General features: G+C 32.4%; 1 protein-coding gene across 6 annotated transcripts in view; it reads right to left on the bottom strand.

Annotated features, from left to right (window-relative positions):
* Picalm (phosphatidylinositol binding clathrin assembly protein) overlaps positions 1-18,326 on the bottom strand; it is a 100,017-nt gene that overhangs the window by 41,307 nt on the left and 40,384 nt on the right. For all 6 annotated transcript variants that reach the window (XM_076846562.1, XM_076846557.1, XM_076846559.1 and 3 more), the window contains exons 5-8: positions 10,108-10,201; positions 4,780-4,891; positions 3,106-3,212; positions 996-1,037 (exon numbers count right to left, since the gene is read on the bottom strand). In XM_076846562.1, coding sequence (XP_076702677.1) covers positions 996-1,037; positions 3,106-3,212; positions 4,780-4,891; positions 10,108-10,201 — 355 coding nt within the window. The remainder of the gene's footprint in view (positions 1-995; positions 1,038-3,105; positions 3,213-4,779; positions 4,892-10,107; positions 10,202-18,326) is intronic.

The raw sequence follows: 18,326 nt of genomic DNA, 5'->3' as shown, positions 1-18,326 counted from the left end.
ATGTGGACATATGCATGAGTGCTTTACTTACATATAACCCATAACTAGATCTACTGCATACTTAGTCTTGAGATCAGAGGAATAAATCAGAATGAATGCAGAGAAACAGTGACAACAAAGTGTTTGAAAGATGTCATTGAATGGTTCAAAACAAGGTAAAAGAGATGTCACCTATTAAGGACAAAACTGATATAAGTGATTTAACAAAGACAGTTTATACCAGACACTTTCTAAATACTCAGTAAATGAAACACTGAGAATAAGCCAGAAGAAACTGCAGGTATAATGTTTCTTTCCCACAATTTTTTTAAAGATGATGATAAACAACAGTTAACATTAACTAAATATTTTTTACTCTTCATATGTTTTAGGTATTAGCTCATTTAATCCACAATCTACTGTGTGAAGTAGGCAGTATAATATTCCCATTTTACAGAAGATGAAAGTTAAAGTATAAAAAGTGACTTCCTCAAAATCACCAGGCCAGCTAACTGCAATCAGGACTTAAGCTCTGGTAGTTTAACCACAAAGCCCACTCTCTTAATTCTGTATTATACTTTGATGTTTATCCCTATTTAATACTCCCACCTAAGTCAAAGCAAAACTTTTTACTTTTTTTAAAAAACAAACAAAAATCTTATGTAAAATAATTCTCTACCACTAATATAATGAAAATTTTGTACAATACTATTCTAAGTTCAGTTCCCAGGTTTTGTTTTTACTTTTTCTTCTGTTTTTGATAATGACTGGGTGAGGAAAACTAAAGGAAATAAATAAAGGACTGGTATACAATAGTAGCAGGAAGAATGATCATTTATGTGATCATTATATGTGGTTATAATATTAGAACAATCTTCAGGAATATATCAAAATGATAAAATCTCTGTAGAAAAACTTACACTGATCTCTTTGACAGTAGGGGTTATAAACTATCCATTATCTTAGCATTACAGTATACAACAGAAAGTGAACTGATATTTTAATAATATACTTACCTGTGAAAGGTCTGGTATATCACCTCTGTCAATTCCAACTTGCTGTAAGAAAAAGCATTATATTTAGCAGATAAAATTATAATAAAGATTTTTATGAATAAGTTGTGGGAAAATGACATATTATAGACTGACCTCTTAAAAACAGAAAAATATTTAACTTTCAAAGATATCACTAAATGTTTCCAATGGCATATATATTATTTGATGGCTCTAAGAATCTTAAATAGTATAGGAACTAAAGCCAGAAATTTAAGTGAAGCCTATATTAAGGTAAAATTCTAAAGACCTATATAAGCAACCTTGCTAAATCTGAAAAATTCTGTCATATAATAAAAATACTATGGCAAGAATGAGGGAGACTAACCATGAACAAGTTCCTTGGAACACAGAAACTTAAACAAACCTGATGATATTGACTTTTGTCTTTCTCCATAAAATTAGCTTTCCCTGATAATTACCAAATGTATGGTCAGTTGGGTAGTTTAGGCTTTATACATATGTCAAGAAATATCTAAACAAGATATATCTGTGTCCATAAAACCCCCAACACACTTCCACAAAGTTCAGGAACAAGGTAGTTTTCAGGAAAAAAAAAAAGTTCCTACATATTCTAGCACATAACTTAAGAAAACTGCATCCCATCCTGTGGCCATGTTTCATTTGCTAGTCATTCTTCTTTTTCTCAACTTCTGAGGATCCCAGAATGATGTTAATAGCTCATTACTGCCTGAGACATGTGTCCCCTTGAAACATATTTCAAAAGGTTACTCTTGCCTTTACTCCAAGAACTAAGATCTCTTAATCAAAGTGCAAGCCCACATACAATATCATGACAGAATATTTTAAGGCAAGGGAGTCCTTGTATCTCTTAGATCATATGGAGCAGATGGTTCTGGAGATGGAAGTGCTTAAAAACTTATGCCAGTAACTATAACTACCAAATGCAAAGAAAGAACACAAGAGGACAAAGAGAAAAATCAACAAATTAACACTTATTTTAAAAATTTTACTGCAATCTGAGCATAAATTCTACCTTCATGTTTTTAGCATATGACTGATTATAAAGAAATATTTTTTTAAAATATATTTTTTTAAAAAAAGAATTGTAATACAAAAAAAATAAACATCTCTAAACCAAAAAAACAAAAAAATCACTGATTTATCCTTGAAAGATCTTTAAATCCAAAATAAATTTCAATAGGCACCTAAAATAGCAGAAAAACAACAATGGTAGGGCTGAGGATATAGCTGAATAGTAGAAAGCTTAACTAACATGCACAAGGACCTGGGTTTGATCCCTAGTACCACAAAACAAAAACAAAAAGACTACAAGGCTATTTTCTTTAAAGGTCTCATCATCCTGTTCTATACTATTCCATCAGCTAACGAATAAAATACCACTATAGCTTTACAGCCTAGAATCACTATCCTGCTAGTTTCAGGGTACTGTCTTTGATGTGATTGATCAAATTATTTTAGGGAGATATCTGTAGCAGTAACAGGTAGACAGCGGAGAAAAGAAAAACCCTTGAGAGCTGCCCCTGGGTTGAGAAGATAATGCCCCCAAGCATTACCACAACTGCCTTCTGTGATAATTTCAGAAAAGTAATTTTTAAAGATTCGCAAAATTAGATTATCCTATAACCTACTTTTATGATAAATAAATATACAAATGCACTTCTATATGCAAACAAAGACATTTTCAAATATGAGTCTCCTGCTGCAGGAGAAAGGGAATGTGTACTGACATAGAATATTCTCTACCACAGTTAACAGAATAAACCTTTTGAAATACATGGTTCTAAACATAAAAATCACAGCCTACGTGGTATATCATTTATCTTATTTTATAGAGAACAATTTAAAAATAGATGATTTTAATATGCCCTATTGAATTAAATACGCAGCATATGTTTTATTAAATATTATATCACATCTATACCTACTACAGAATTCATTTTGGCATATTAACATGACCATATATATGCATATATATATTCTTACTATACTGAAGACCTATCTTTCATTTGGATAATGAGTGATTTCCTCAATACCCATACTTTTAGATAAAAAAGCAAGTGAGGAGGCACAGTCCCTGAAAGACACGTACCTCTGCAACTTTGAGAAACTCTGAGATTCTTGTCATCCTAGTTAAGAACTTCTTATAGATGTCAAGACCTTCTTTGCACTGGTTCTTTTTCATATCAAAATATTTTTCTGCCAAAAGTAAATATAAAAATACTTTTATTCACATCAAAATATAACACTTAAAAGGAAAAAAAATTCAGTAAAAGCTCCAAAAATATCATATAGGTCTCAAAGGATATACCCTACAACAAAACATCAGTGTTAAATTAATTTAGCTATTTAAAGCAAATTAGCCAAGAGATGCTATTATATTAAAATAAGAAAAATTACTTGATTTTACTCATATTACTAATTTGTTCAACAATACTGCTACTCTCAAAATTTCCTGGGTATATATTTCCATGTGTACGTATCATACTTTACTCCACATTAAAAAGCACTAATATTTAAACAATTATTTTTACTAACAGTGCATTTGTATTAACATACTAAATGGCAACTTCACCATGTTCAAAGTCACTTGGAAAGCTCATTTAACTTTAATGTGAACAGTGCTAACAATCTTAATTTATACTAATCAGAGGGTAGAAGACTATATTTTTCAGAACTTTATAGAAAAGAGCAACTTACATTTCTCCTTATGAAAAAATAGGCCCAATTTTCCTAGCCTTGCAGATTAAAGCATCTCTGAATAAACTTGTTTTAGTGTAGTTTATCAAAATTATATTTAAATAAATATTTCTAAAGAGTGGATGGGGAAAGAATGAGCACACTGGAATAAAAATACTTGACATCTGACACCTAATATTTTGGCATTCTTTACTGTTATTTTATTATTTCATCCAAATCACACCAAAATAAATGAGTATTTCTAAGCAAAAAGTACCTGCATTCCACTGAATTCACAAAAAAGCACTACAAATTCCTACCATACCTCAAAGTAAAAGGCGCCCATAAAAATAAATGTTTAATGCATTAAAAATAATTATTCATTTTAAAATTAAGTATATGGACCAAAGTATAGCTCAGTGGTAGACAAGGTATAGTATTCAAGATGCCCCAAGTTCAATCCTCACACACCCCTGCCCAAAATTAAATTTAAGGGGTGGGGGGGGGGGAATCAATTTTACAAAGCTGATTATGGAATAAAATATGAGGAAATAAGATTAAAATATATGCCATAAAATTTACTATCTTAAAGTCATTTAATTTTTAATGGGTTTCTTTTTTATATTTCTGAAATACATAAAAATACATAAAGAAATACAGATACAAAGTTCAATTGGCATAGCTTGTAATTCCAGTTAATCCAGACGCTGAGGCAAAAGGATCACAAGTTCAAGACCAGCCTCAGCAATTCAGCAAGGCCCCAGGCAAAAAGAAAAAAGGGGGGCGGGGGGTGGCGTGCAAGGGTTTGGTAGGAATATGGTTCAATGACAGACAGCCCCCTGGGTTTAAACACAGTATACTACAATATACAAATATATACAATCTAAGGTCTTCTAGCTGAACATTCTGGTTATAAAAATATGAATTTAATAACTTGCACATATAATCAGGCACAGACTTTTCTACAAATAAAATATAATGAATAAACATATTGCAATGAATTTTTAGGTAGCTTTAAGTAACAACTCAGTAAATATTATTTATTCATATAACAAACAAAATGTTATTAGGCTACAACAGTATTTACCCAACAGATTAATAATTCCTTCATTGTATGCTGCAAATAGTCTAATGGCATCTTTGAACAGGAGCATGAAGGCAGCATTTATTACCCCATTTGTAAGTTCATTGCTATTAACCTGCAGGAGAAAATGAAAAATGATATTAGCTAATTTTATGTTTTAAATGATAATGACAAATAGACTCCCTTCAAATTAAAACAGCAAATTCAAACATTAAGGCATATTAGAGAAAAAGTGTATATTTGCTTTCTATAATACATACATTACATATGAATTTGCTAACATGTGAACTTTCTGGATTTCTTACACTTAGAGTTACAAGTCAAATATTACAAAAATCTTAGATAAGGATTCAGATTTACATAAAAAAACACAAGCAAACAAAACTGAAATTTTTGAACACTCATTTTTAGTTCAGAAATGTGTCATGTGAAAAAAAGTAATGTCATTTACCCTTTAACTTTTGAAATTCCTAGATTATATTTCAAAAAAGTCTTTTAAGTAAAAAATTATTACATTATGTACTTCTAACAGCAACATGGAGCCCATTTCTAGAGAGAAGCTCATAAAAGACTTACTGAATTATTTTAAATAAGTATTAAATGGCTACTATAATCACCACAACAAGGTAGACAGAAGATATGTATTTTCTTTTAAAGTGTATCATTTCCCAGTATTACAAACTAACTTCATGAGGTCACTGGGAGAATTAAGTGATATCATGATTAAGAAGAATCTACCACAGGAGTTGACAAAAATAATTATAATGTAACAAAAAAAATAGCACTAATTTATCTATCAAGAATACTGGAAATACCTTTATTTTTTATTCAAGGAATTGATCAAATGGATAAACCAGGTAAATTGCTACATACATTATGATATAATACAAATATTGAAATGTAATTTTATATAGATATCCAATAATATAGTAAATGAAATGGTTGGCCCCTTTAAGTCTCTCTATATAAACCAAAATATTGTTTTGTAATTATGTCAATCTTCTTTGTCTTCTAGAACAGAAGTCAGCAAGTTGGGGGTAGGGTCAGACCGTGAATGTTTTAGACTTTGTGAGCCATCCAGTCTTTGCTATTAACTATTCAACTCTGTTGTTAAAATACAAAAGCAACCATGAACAATATGTAAACCAATAAGTCTGACTATGATCCAGTAACACTATGAACACTGAAATCTGAAATTTCATATACTTTTCACCTACCACAAAATACTCTTCAAAACTTTTCAACCATTTAAGTATAGAAAAACAATTTTTATCTCATGTGCCATACAAAAACAGGCAGCAGGCTACAGTTTGATAATCCTGTTCTAATTTTGAAACACAGGATTCATTTTTTGAACACTTAACTATGTGCCACACATTCTTAGGCAATAAAGATACAGCAGAGAACAACACAGTCCTGCTTCCTGCCTAAAGAAGCTTGAAGACTAGCAACTAATAATATAAAGGAAAAAACAATTTCATCATGAAATCATCACAATCCCATTCAAGGACTTGCCTTTAAGCAAGTCTTAAGCATGTCTTAAGTCAGAGGCCAAAAAGAGAGAAGGGATGGGGGATATATCAAGGAAAGAAAACTACAGACCAGTATCTTTGATGAACATAGATCCAAAAATTCCTAATAAAACTTATTAAATCAAAGAAGGTGGTGTATAAGGGCTGGGGCTGTAATTCAGTGGCAGAGTGCTTGCCAGCACATGTGAGGCACTGGGTTCAATCCTTAGTCGCATAAAAATAAATAAAATAAAGGCATGCTATCTATCTACAACTACAAAAAAAATTTTTTTAAAGAAATTTTTGAACATTCATTTTTAGTTCAGAAATGTGTCATGTGGGGAAAATGTGTGGGGGTCAACATCATAAAGATACAGGAAAGATCAGTGCAGCAGAAAGAGGAAAACAAGAGGTAGAGAGTATGGATGGAAAGGGGAGGAAATATGGAATGAATTTAACAAAATCATGTTATATGCATATATAAGCATACCAAAGGAAATTTCTTTATGTATCTGTAGAAAGTACCAATCAAACAAATAAATAAACAAGCAAAAAAAAAAAAAATCAGTAAAGTAGGGGTAAAAAGAATAAGGGGAGGGAGGAGGAGAGAGAAGGGACATAAATGGGGACTGAAAATCAAATTCTTTGCACATATGATTTTGTCAAAATGCACCCAGCTACTATGTATAACTATAATGCTGTAATTTTTTTTAAAAAAAAACTTAGCAAGTCATATTTAACAACACATAAAGATTGCACATTATGACCAAAGTAGTTTCATTCCAGGGATGCAAAGATAGTTCAAAAGATGCAAATCAATAAATGGAATTCACTACATAAATAGAATTAAAGACCAAAACCACATAATTATCTCAACAGATGCAGAAAAAGCTTTCAACAAAATTCAGCACCTAATTGTGATGATGATGATGATGATAATGATAATAATAGTGAAGAAACTAAGAGACAAAAGGAAGTTACCACAACATTATAAAGGCTATATGGGACAAACCCAAAGCCAGCATTATAGTGAACGGAGAAAAACTGAAAGTATTTCTCTAAATCAGAAACAATACACTCTTAACACTCCTATTCAATATAATTACTTGCAATTTTAGCCTGAGCAATTAGGCAAAAGAAAAAAAAAGAAAATAAAAGGGATACAAATAGGTAGGGATGAAGTCAAATTATCACTGTTTGCAGATGTTAGGATCCTGTATTTAGAAGATCCAAAAATCTCCAGGAGAAGACTTCTAGAGCTAATTAAAAAATTCAGTGAAGTAGCAGGATACAAAAATCAGTAATCTTCCTATATACCACTAATGAATGCACTAAAAAAGAAATCAGGAAAATAACTCCATTCATAATAGTCTCATGAATGATTGAATACATACAGACATACATACATAACCTAGGAAATCTAACCAGTGAGGTGAAAGTCTTCTATAATGATAATTATAGATCACTGAAGAAAGAAGGTGAAGAAGATCATGAAAGATGGATAGGTAAGAAGAACTGATATTGTTAAAATGACTATATTACCAAAAGTGATCTACGCATTCAATGTCACCTGCATTAAAATACCCATTAGTCTTCACAGAAAAACAGTACTAAAATTCATATGGAAGAATAAAAGATCCAGAAAAGCCAAAATAACTTGACGCAAAAAGAGCAATGCTAGAGGCATCACAATGCCCAATTTTATTTTATACTAGAAAGGTATAATAATAAAAACTGCATGGTACTGGTTTAAAAACAGACATATAAATAAATTGAATAGAAGACAGAAAAACCCCACCCACCCAGATACAATCACCTAATCCTTGACAAAGGTGCCAAAAACACTGGAAAAAGTCTTAACAAATGGTCGTGGAAGAAGTGAAAATCCAGAGGGAGAAGAAGAAACTAGATTTCTATCTGTCACTTGATATAAAAGTCAACTGAGGGGCTGGGGATGTGGCTCAAGTGGTAGCGCGCTCGCCTGGCATGCTCGCGGCCCGGGTTCGATCCTCAGCACCACATACAAAACAACGATGTTGTGTCTGCCGATTACTAAGAAATAAAATATTAAAAAAAAAATAAAAATAAAAATAAAAGTCAACTGAAAATGGATCCAAGACCTAGAAATTAGACCAGTAACCTTGAAGAGGAGCAGAAAACATAAGGTTCAGTATTGCAACGTATTGGTGCAGGCAACAACTTCCTCAATAGCATTCCTAAAGCTCAGAAAATAAGAACAAGAATTAATAAATGGATGGCATCAAATTAAAAAGCTTCTGCACAGCAAAGGAAACCATTAAAAGTGTGAAAATGGAGCCTACAGAATGGAAGAAAAATCTTTGCCAGCTTTTCTTCCTACAGAGGATTAATATACAAAATATAAATAAAAAAACTTAAAATCAACACCCAAAACCCCCAAATAATCCAGTCAATAAATGGGCAAATGAACTGAATGGATACTTCTCAAAACAAGAAATACAAATGGCCAACACATGTATGAAAAGATGTTCAACATTTTTAGCAAACAAGGGAATGCAAATCAAAACTTCACTGAGATTTTCTCTCTAGTTAGAATGGCAATCATTAAAAATATAAGTAATAATCAATGTTGACAAGGATGAAAGGGAAAAGTAACGCTAATATACTGTTGGTGAGACCAAATCAATACAAGCACTAAGAAAATCAATGTGAAGGTTCCTCAAAAGACTAGGAATGGAACCACCATATGCGCAGCTATACCATTCCTCAGTATTTACCCTGAAGAATTGAAGTCATCATGCTAAACAATACACGCATATTCATGTTTATAGTGACACCACTGACAACAGCCAAACTATGGGATCAGTCAAGGTATCCATCAATGGGTGAATGGATATAGAAAATATTGCACATATATACACAATAAAATTTTATTCATCCAAGAAGAAAAATAAAATTATGTCATTTGCAAGAAAATGGATGGAACTTGAGAATATTATGTTAAGCAAAATAAGCCAAAGTCAGAAGATGAAGGTTCATGTTTTCTTTCATCTATGGAAGCTAGAGAAGAAAAAGGAAAAGAAAAAGGGGAGGGGGATCCTCATGAAAATATAAGGTAGACCAGCACAGGAAGGGGACCAAGGAAAAAACAAGGGGAGGGAAACGGGAGGGAAGTACTTGGGAATGAAGATGACCTAATTATGTTACATGCATGTACAAATATGGAACAACAAATCCCGCTATTATATGTTATTATAATGTACCAATAAAAATTAGAGGGGATAGGGAGAGGAAGAGGTAGGGAGAGAGAAGAGTTGAAAATGCTAACTTCTAACATAGTAAAAACAAATGACAATGCTGGCAACTTGGTTCAGACAATGGTTGTTTAAATAAAAATTCCAGGGAATACAATGCCCTTTTGGGGTAATGCAAAATGAACTATTATACTATTTGAACTTTATTTCTGACAATTGTCAACTTACAAAACAGAAGTAAAACAATAAGGTGGCTATTCATAAAGAAAATCATTATGCATTTTTCAAATCCAAAGCCATTACCAAAATAAAGTACATTTTCAGATCAATCCCTTTGTCTTCTCTATCACTTTATTTAGCTTATACATCCTAAAATTCCAGAGCTAAAGAAGCACCTAAGAAATTAGAGTAAATCTAAAACATAAAAATGAATAGGAATTTATCTAGGGACATTTATAGAAAATCTTTAGCCAAATAGTATATTATGCTGTGAAAAACGTAAAGTCCATAAACTTGAGAATAAAAATTGATCAGTTACAATGATGTGATATTTTAAATCTTAAATTACAAATGTATAATCTACTTACATTAAAATCAAGGAGTGCATCCATTTGATTTTGAATAATTGGTACAGTTTTTAAGAGTTTTTCTGTGTTCATTGTTCTCATAACTCCATCAGCCCTATATGAAAGAAAAGAGAAAAAAAGAAATCAATTTCCTATTAAATCAGATTTTAAACTCCCATCTGCGTCTATACATAGAGAATAAAGTTGCTACAAAATGTGTCACATTTTTAAGTCACTGTACTTGAAACTTCAAGCAAGGATCATACAGAAAAAAAAAAAAACACACAAAAAAAGTAACACTATATATCTCCAATATTACTGTGTTCATTTAAAAGCAAAAAGAAAGCTGTAACCATGAGACTTAAGAACTAAGTTTATATTCCATACCAGGCCAATAGTGTACTTTTCATAGAAGGAAACCATATGCTCTTCACAACCACTTGTGTGTGAAAGATAGACTTAACCAATTAAAAAAAAAAAAAAATCATTTGCCTCATTATGAAGCTGTTAGTTTGGATGTGAGATGTCCCCCAAAAGCTCACATGTGATAAAATACAAGGTTTAGAAGTGAAATGAATTGGTTATGAGAGCTTTAACCCCATCAGTAAATTAATACACTGATGGGATTAACAGAGTGGTGCCCAAAGGCAGATTGTGGTTGGAAGAAGTAGGTTAATGGGGGCGTGTCTTTGGGGTATGTATTTTGTATCTGGTGAGTAGAGTCTTTCCCACTGCTTTCTGATCATCATGTGAGTCACTTGTCATTCTGCCAAACTCTTCCACGATAATGTTCTGCCTCATCTAAAGCCCCAAGGAATGGAGCTATCTATGAACTGAGAACTCTATGAGCCCCCAAATAAACTTTTTCTCCTCTAAAACTGTTCTTGTCAGGTCTTTCAGTCACAGCAGTGAAAAAAACTGACTAAAACAGGACTTAAGAGTTGAATTCAAGTCTTCGAACACTGCTATAGTCAAAGTATTTTATTCAGGACTCAAATAGCTCATAATACAGATTATAGCTAAAACCCAATCAACTACAATCCAGATATCAGAAAAAAAAATTAAGCTATGAAAAGCAACAATAGTGCTTCACAAGAAACAACAGTTTAATAAACACTGGACTGCTTTAGTTAGGCTGCTACTAACCAGTTTTATCCTGAATAGCCTTACTAACACAATGCACTAACCCATCCATCAATGGATTGAAACTATTTCCTCTCAAGTGGTATACTACCTAGGTTGGTACCAGATGCTGGAGTTTGGGCTGAGAATGCCAATCTCTCTTTGCAAGCCGTTATTTTCATAAACATCACACTCTCATTAGTTACCATCAGTTCCCTTTTAATTCTCCCTCTCTTCTGGCTGAAGTCATTTTTTTTTAACCTTTTGATCTTTCTCTAGTACAAAAAACTTATACATTGGTTCAGTATTTTTGGTTAACTTCAACATCTACACAAACAACCACTTCAACATCTTGATCTCAAAGTTCCTCTACAGCATTCCCTATTCCTATAGATCCTTTCTATCCCCAGATAAACTACTCTACTCCTCCGCTCCCAAATTTTAAAAAGACAAAACTCAGACACCTTATTCTACAACAATAACCTTTTAACCTTACAGCTGCTTTGGTCAAGTATCCCCAAACCAAAAACTATTTGCTCATCAAAAACCCCAATTTATTAACTCTACTACTATCCACATTGATCCCTTCTCATTTTTACTTTCTTCATGTAGCTTATTATTCCACAGATCATTGTTGTAAACACTTCCTTACAAATATTCCTAATTTTCTTCCACCTGTCTTCTTCACTGCAGTCATCTGGCAAATTGACAATCCTGGCTGAGCAAACATTTAACTTATCCATGCCTATAAACACACAATTGGGTGCTAGTAAAGAAAACCACCCAACTGCGAAAACTGGCAAAAATGAATTCATGACCATCAACCTCTAATAGGTATTCAACATTGCAAGCAATCCTCTTAGCCTGCTCTAGTGAACTCCTGTTCTACGTACACTCATAGCTACTTCTCCTACTTCTATATCACTGCCTACTCACACAAACTCTTGAATCATAACTCCCAAAATATTTCATTCAGAAATAAACAACAAAAAGATACTGTCAGGTCTTCTTGAAACCCAAACTATATCTATTTGGTCTCCTCCTGTTGTAATGGAGGAGGTCTTCATCTATCAAACAGAAATATCACTTATGCAGGTCTTTAACATTCCATTCTGTCCATTGGTTATCCTTTCTTTAACACAGCACCATTCAACAGAACTAGCTGTGATGATGAAATTGTTCTATATCTGCATAATTTAATACGGTCAACTGACTAGTTAAATGTGGCTACTAAATATCTGAAATTTGGCTGATTCAAGTTAAGAGATGCATTTTTATTGCATTTTTAGCAATTTAATTTTAATTGGCTTATGTACCAAACAGCCAGTGCAGCTCATTAATCCTTTTTTAAATACTAGATTGTCCCTGTGGTCACACAAACAAAAATTCTAGGACCACTAATCACCATTCCTTAAACACACATACACACTCTCTTTCTCTCTCCCTCTCCCCCCACTAATCCCTATTCCCATCTATTTGTTACTCTCCTAGAGTCAAGCATGCTTATCAAAAGAGTTCACAATTCACCTTACATTTATTTTCCAGTTCATTCTAATATGAGCCTCCACTATGTAACTTCAGTTAAATCTCTAGGGCAGAAACTCTGTTGCCTCTCCTCATTTCTTTATGTACTTATTTACTTTTTGGTGCAACTGGGGATTTAATTGGGGGCTTCTCACATGCTAGACAAGAGGTCTATCACTGTGTTATATCCCCAGTTCCTCCAATAGGTATTTATTATCTCATCTAACCAGACTTCTCAGCATCGTTCAAATGCCTCCCCACCCCCACCCCCACCCCAGGCTCTTTCTTTCCTTCTTATAGAACCCAGGGCCTCATGATACCAGGTAGACACTCTACCTACCCCTGAGCCATCCCCAGCTGAAGTTTGCCTCATTCATGAAATATTCCTTTAACCATCCACTATCTCTCTCTCTCCTTGCTTTCTTCTCATTTCACTATCATTTAGTTCAATGTTGTTTTCTGGCTCTCCATTCTCTACCCACCCTCTAAAAAAGAGATGATGGTGTACCTAAAAAAGTCATTCTGGGCCCTCTCTTCTCATTCCATATTTACTTTCCAGGTTATATGTCATTCCTAAGGTTGAAATTACCGAAATGCCATTAACACACTCATATTTCCAGAATGCCTTAGTTTTAAGTTAGTTATATCCAACAGCCTACTTGATATTTAAATCACATGCATCTCATAGATAGTATTCCAAACTGTCCATAATTTTTCTCCTTCTTTTTTCCTTGTTGTTGTAGATGAACACAATACCTTATTTTATTTTATTTTTTAAATTTTTATATGGTGCTGAGAATTGAACCCAGAGCCTCATATCTGCTACGCAAGTGCTCTACCAAGGAGCTACACCCCTAGCCCCAGGTCCTTAATTTTCTTTTATCACTAGATCCTATACTACTCTCCAAAACCTTCCCAGTAAAAGGTGTCATCTTCTCAGTGTCTTATTCCAGAAACCAGGGAATGTTTTTGACTACCAAAACTTTCCCAGTAAAAAGTGTCATCTTTCCAGTGTCTTATTCCAGAAACTTAGGGAATGTTTTTGACTCCTTCCTTTCTCATGAGCCTCTGCATTTCTTCCCAGAAAACTTTAAAATTCTTCAAGTAAGAAAAATCTTAAAGGTATACCATATGCTCATATCAGATTTTAGAGAAACTCAAATAATACTTAACAAATCTAAATATTTGGATATGATTCAGACCAAATCCATGATTTCATATTTCATGTATAATATAAATTTTTAATTTCATTAACAGATTGTAATTAAATTTGGATACTTGATTACCAAATTTAAGAAAGCAGTATACTATAAGTTTGCTTTCTAAGTCCTATTAAAGACAACACCAGAATTACTCTTTCTTTTGCTTATACAACAAAGTCTTGTCGTCACTTGGGACACTACCAATTTAGACTACAAGGTAATTCAGTATAATTCAGGATTTAATACTACCAAAAAATAGAATGTAAAAAAAAAAAGAAAGAAAGAAACAAATATTTAACAAACAAATGAAAAACTAAATCCACAGGCAATTTATTGGGTCTTTATACACAGAACCATTTCATGTACTGTTTATAAACACATTTGCTCATCTTTGTGAAAACTATTAATATCTACTTTGACAAGTCCCCGAAGCTATAAATATAAAACTACGTTTTCTCATGAAGGTGACAGTGTCATATACTAACAACCAAAAAAGGCTTTCTCAAAGAAGTGATATTTGAATAAATATTTGCCAGAAAAACAAAAGGTGACTTACAGGAAAAACAAAATATATATGAGTCAAAAGTCATTTAACCATTTATATTGGTAATTCATTTTGGTTTTTCAATACCCTATTATTTCCATTTAAAAGACTATTGCTGGTTTCTGTCTCATTTTTAAAAAATGAATCAATGTTTACATATAAAATACTCAATCTATAAATATATCTGACAAAAAAAACATGCATAGGTCATTGATCATTTTGGGGTAGAAAAGCTTGCCCTGAGCTAGCTTGAAAGATAAGAGCCATAAAAAGTTAAATTTGATTACATTTTTTAAAATTTGCTGTAATTAGTTATACATGGCAATAGAATGCACTATGATACATCATACATAAATGGAGTATAATTCCTCATTCTTCTGGTTGTACATGATGTAGAATCCCACTGATCATATAGTTATATATGTATGTAATAATGTCTGATTCACTCTAGTATCTACCTCATCTTTTTTTTTTTTTTTTGCAGTGCTGGAGATCAAACCCAGGGCTTTGTGCATGCTAGGCAAATGATCTACCACTAAGCAAGATACTCCAACCCAAGATTTTTAAACCTAATAATTTTAAACAAAAAGAGGAAGAAATATTTGTTACCTGGCAATTTGTTTTCCTAATACACCAAAAGCTTGTTTGGTGAGTGTTTATAATGTGCTGAGTAGTATATATACTATCTCATCTAATTCTCACAAAAATCCAAATGGATCAATACTATTCAAATCACCACTGTTTTATAGATGAAATGACTCAAGTTTAGATGAAGGCTTCACAATCATGGAATCACATACTACTATGGCAGAAAAGGGTTGTGTGCTAAGAAATTGATCCTTTAACCCTTCAGGCTCAAGCAATCCTCTCCATTTATCTGAGTATCCTATATAACCAATATCAGTTTATGTGTCGCTATGTGAAAAAAAAAAATTACACAAGCTCATGGATATATTAATAAAAGATCATTGATTTTAGGAAACATGCATCAAAGTATTAAGAGCTATAAACTATAAAAGGGCCTGAGATGTAAAACCCAATCTCAAAAGGTTCATTAAAAGAAGTACATAAACATAGAGAATATACTGAGGGTAAATGCTGGCAAAATGTTAAAAACTGGTGATTCTGAGTAAAACACACAGAAGTTCTCTGTTATGTTCTTGTAACATTTCCCAAGCAAAATTATTTTAAAAGATTTTTTTAAGTCGGCAAGCTAGCTTAACTACTTTACCAAGTTCCTCATCCAAATGCAGTAAAGCTAGTTTTCAAACACATTTGTCTGCCAATGAAAGGCTTACCACTATTCAACACAATGGAAAAGAACAAAAAACCTAATAGAGAAATGGCAATGGACATCAATTAACAAAGCATAAATTGTGAGGCTGGGGTCATGGTTCAGCCGTAGAGTGCTCGTCTAGCTCGTTTGAGGCCCTGGGTTTGGTCCTCAGCACTACAAAAAAATAAATAAATAAAAGAAAGGTATTGTATCCAACTACAACTAAAAAGTAAATATTTTTTAAAAAGCATAAATGGTATTTTTAAAAAGAAAATATTATTTATTCAATTTACCAATATAAAATGTATATCTAATAAGATACATTTTCTATGAGGATGGTATTATAAAAATATTGGTAACTGTATTTAAGTCAATAATTGCTGGGCACTGTGTTGCATGCCTTTAACCTCAGAAACTTGGGAAGCTGAGGCACAAGGATCACAAGTTGAAGGTCAGTCTCAGCAACTTAGTGAGACCCTGTCTCAAAATAAAAAAGTGAAATGGCTGAAAGTATAGTTCAGTGGCAAAGCAACCTTGAGTTCCATTCCCAAGTACACCCCTTCACAAAAAAACCACAATAATTTCACCTAACTTTTATAAAGGGAAATTTCAATATTTTCTATTAAAATGCTAAATGTATATATCCTGTGACTCACTAACCCTAAAAATTTATTCTATAATAAAATTCACTTAAAAATACACCTGACATGTTAAAGGATGGTCAACTCACTGCTTTTATAAGACCAAAAAATGAATGATCAAATGTACATCTAGAATATAATTCTACAGCCATGCCAACGAATGAGATGAATCTGTGTGTACGGAGATTAAAAATGTCAAAAATACATAGTAGGGAGGAAGCAATATTCAAAAAATATGATCTAATTATTATATAGTTTTCTATGTGCTTCATATATTTATTTATTTCTATTTGCACAAGATGATTCGATATGACAAAATATTAGCATTTTCTGTAAGTTAAGTTGCTAACTGAATTTTTAAAGTTTACTATTTTTATAAATGTAAAAAATTATCTTAAGCTGACAATGGCACATGCCTGAACTTTCAGCTAACTGGGAGGCTGAGGAAGGAGAGTCCTTCAGCCCAGGAGTTCTAGACCAGCCCAGATCCCGTCTCAGAAAAAGAAAGTTTGCTCTATTAGATATAAAAATCCTCAGTCTTTGAAATCTATAATTACCTTAACCTGTAAGTATCATAAAGATCAGCTTTACTGAAAACACTCTATAGTGAAGTATTAATGCATGGCCCAACTAGAAATGGTTTAATGGATAGGATCCAGGGATGAAGAACCAGGCTTCTAATATGAACCCCTCCACTATAATCTAAAAAGTGCCTAAACAGATGAAGTAAAATCTTCAGAATTTTGGTAAGTTTCAAAACTAAAAATCACTTCTTCTTTAATATGGGATTAATTACATAATAAATGAGTTCTGCTTTAAAATTCTTACATAACTAAGAATGTGCTAAAGATAGCAAATATACTACCTCATCTAATTCTCACAAAAATCCAAATAAATGAATACTATTCAAATCACCACTGTTTTACAGATGAAATGATTCAGTTTAGATCAAGACTTCACAATCATGGCATCACATACTAAAATATTTTTATTAAATTTTACACTTTAGTTTAATAATTTAAAATTTCAAGAGAAAAATTTAAAGGAACATAACAATTGCTTAGATCTTTGGGATGTCTGAGTTGTAGGTTAGCTCAGAAAGGCATTTACCAGAATATTTTTTGCAGATGCCAAAATCCCCTCAGGACAGGCCTTTGTAGCTAAAAGGCTCAACACTACCTCTAAAGAATACCTTTCGTGACTGGGGCTGTAGATCAATGGTACAGTGCTTGCCTATCATATCCTGGTTCAATCTAGGATAAACAGGGAGGGGGAAAAAAAATCTATTTGGAAAAAAAAACGCCATCAGACATTAACAATATCTAGGAAAAATCTGTATATACCAGAGACATTGATTATCATCATTTTTATGACTAGTTCATGTTCTAAAATTATTATTACTTAGGATGCAACAAAAACTAAATTAATCTTCTGCATTCAAGATTAAAAGAATCAAAACAATATTGAAAAAAAAAAGAACACAGTTGGAGGACTCACACTTTCTAATTTCAAAACTCACTACCAAAAAAAAAATATAATCAAATTAATATGATACTGGCATGAGGATAGACATATAGATCAACAACAGAATTACAAATTCAGAAATAAATCTTTACATTTATGGCAAATTCATTCTCAGCCATGGTGGTAATATGCCACCAGTACCATCACACCATGAGAGAATAATCTTTTCATAAAATTGACCTTACACAATTTTGAACCCATGCCTCACACTATATATAAATATTATTTCAAAATAGGATTAAAAACCTAGATGTAAAAGCTAAAATTATATCTTAGAATAAAACACAGAAGTAAATCTTTGTGACCTTGTATTAAATAATCTTTTATTTTACATGATGCCAAAGTCCAGCAACCAATGGAGAAAAAAATTATAAACTGAACTTTATCATAATGAAAATCTTTTGTTC

The sequence above is a fragment of the Callospermophilus lateralis genome, chromosome 2, assembly GCF_048772815.1.
Source record: "Callospermophilus lateralis isolate mCalLat2 chromosome 2, mCalLat2.hap1, whole genome shotgun sequence".
Classification (NCBI taxonomy): domain Eukaryota; kingdom Metazoa; phylum Chordata; class Mammalia; order Rodentia; family Sciuridae; genus Callospermophilus; species Callospermophilus lateralis.
Note: the sequence above shows the minus strand (reverse complement) of the source record. Positions and strands in the feature narration are given on the sequence as shown.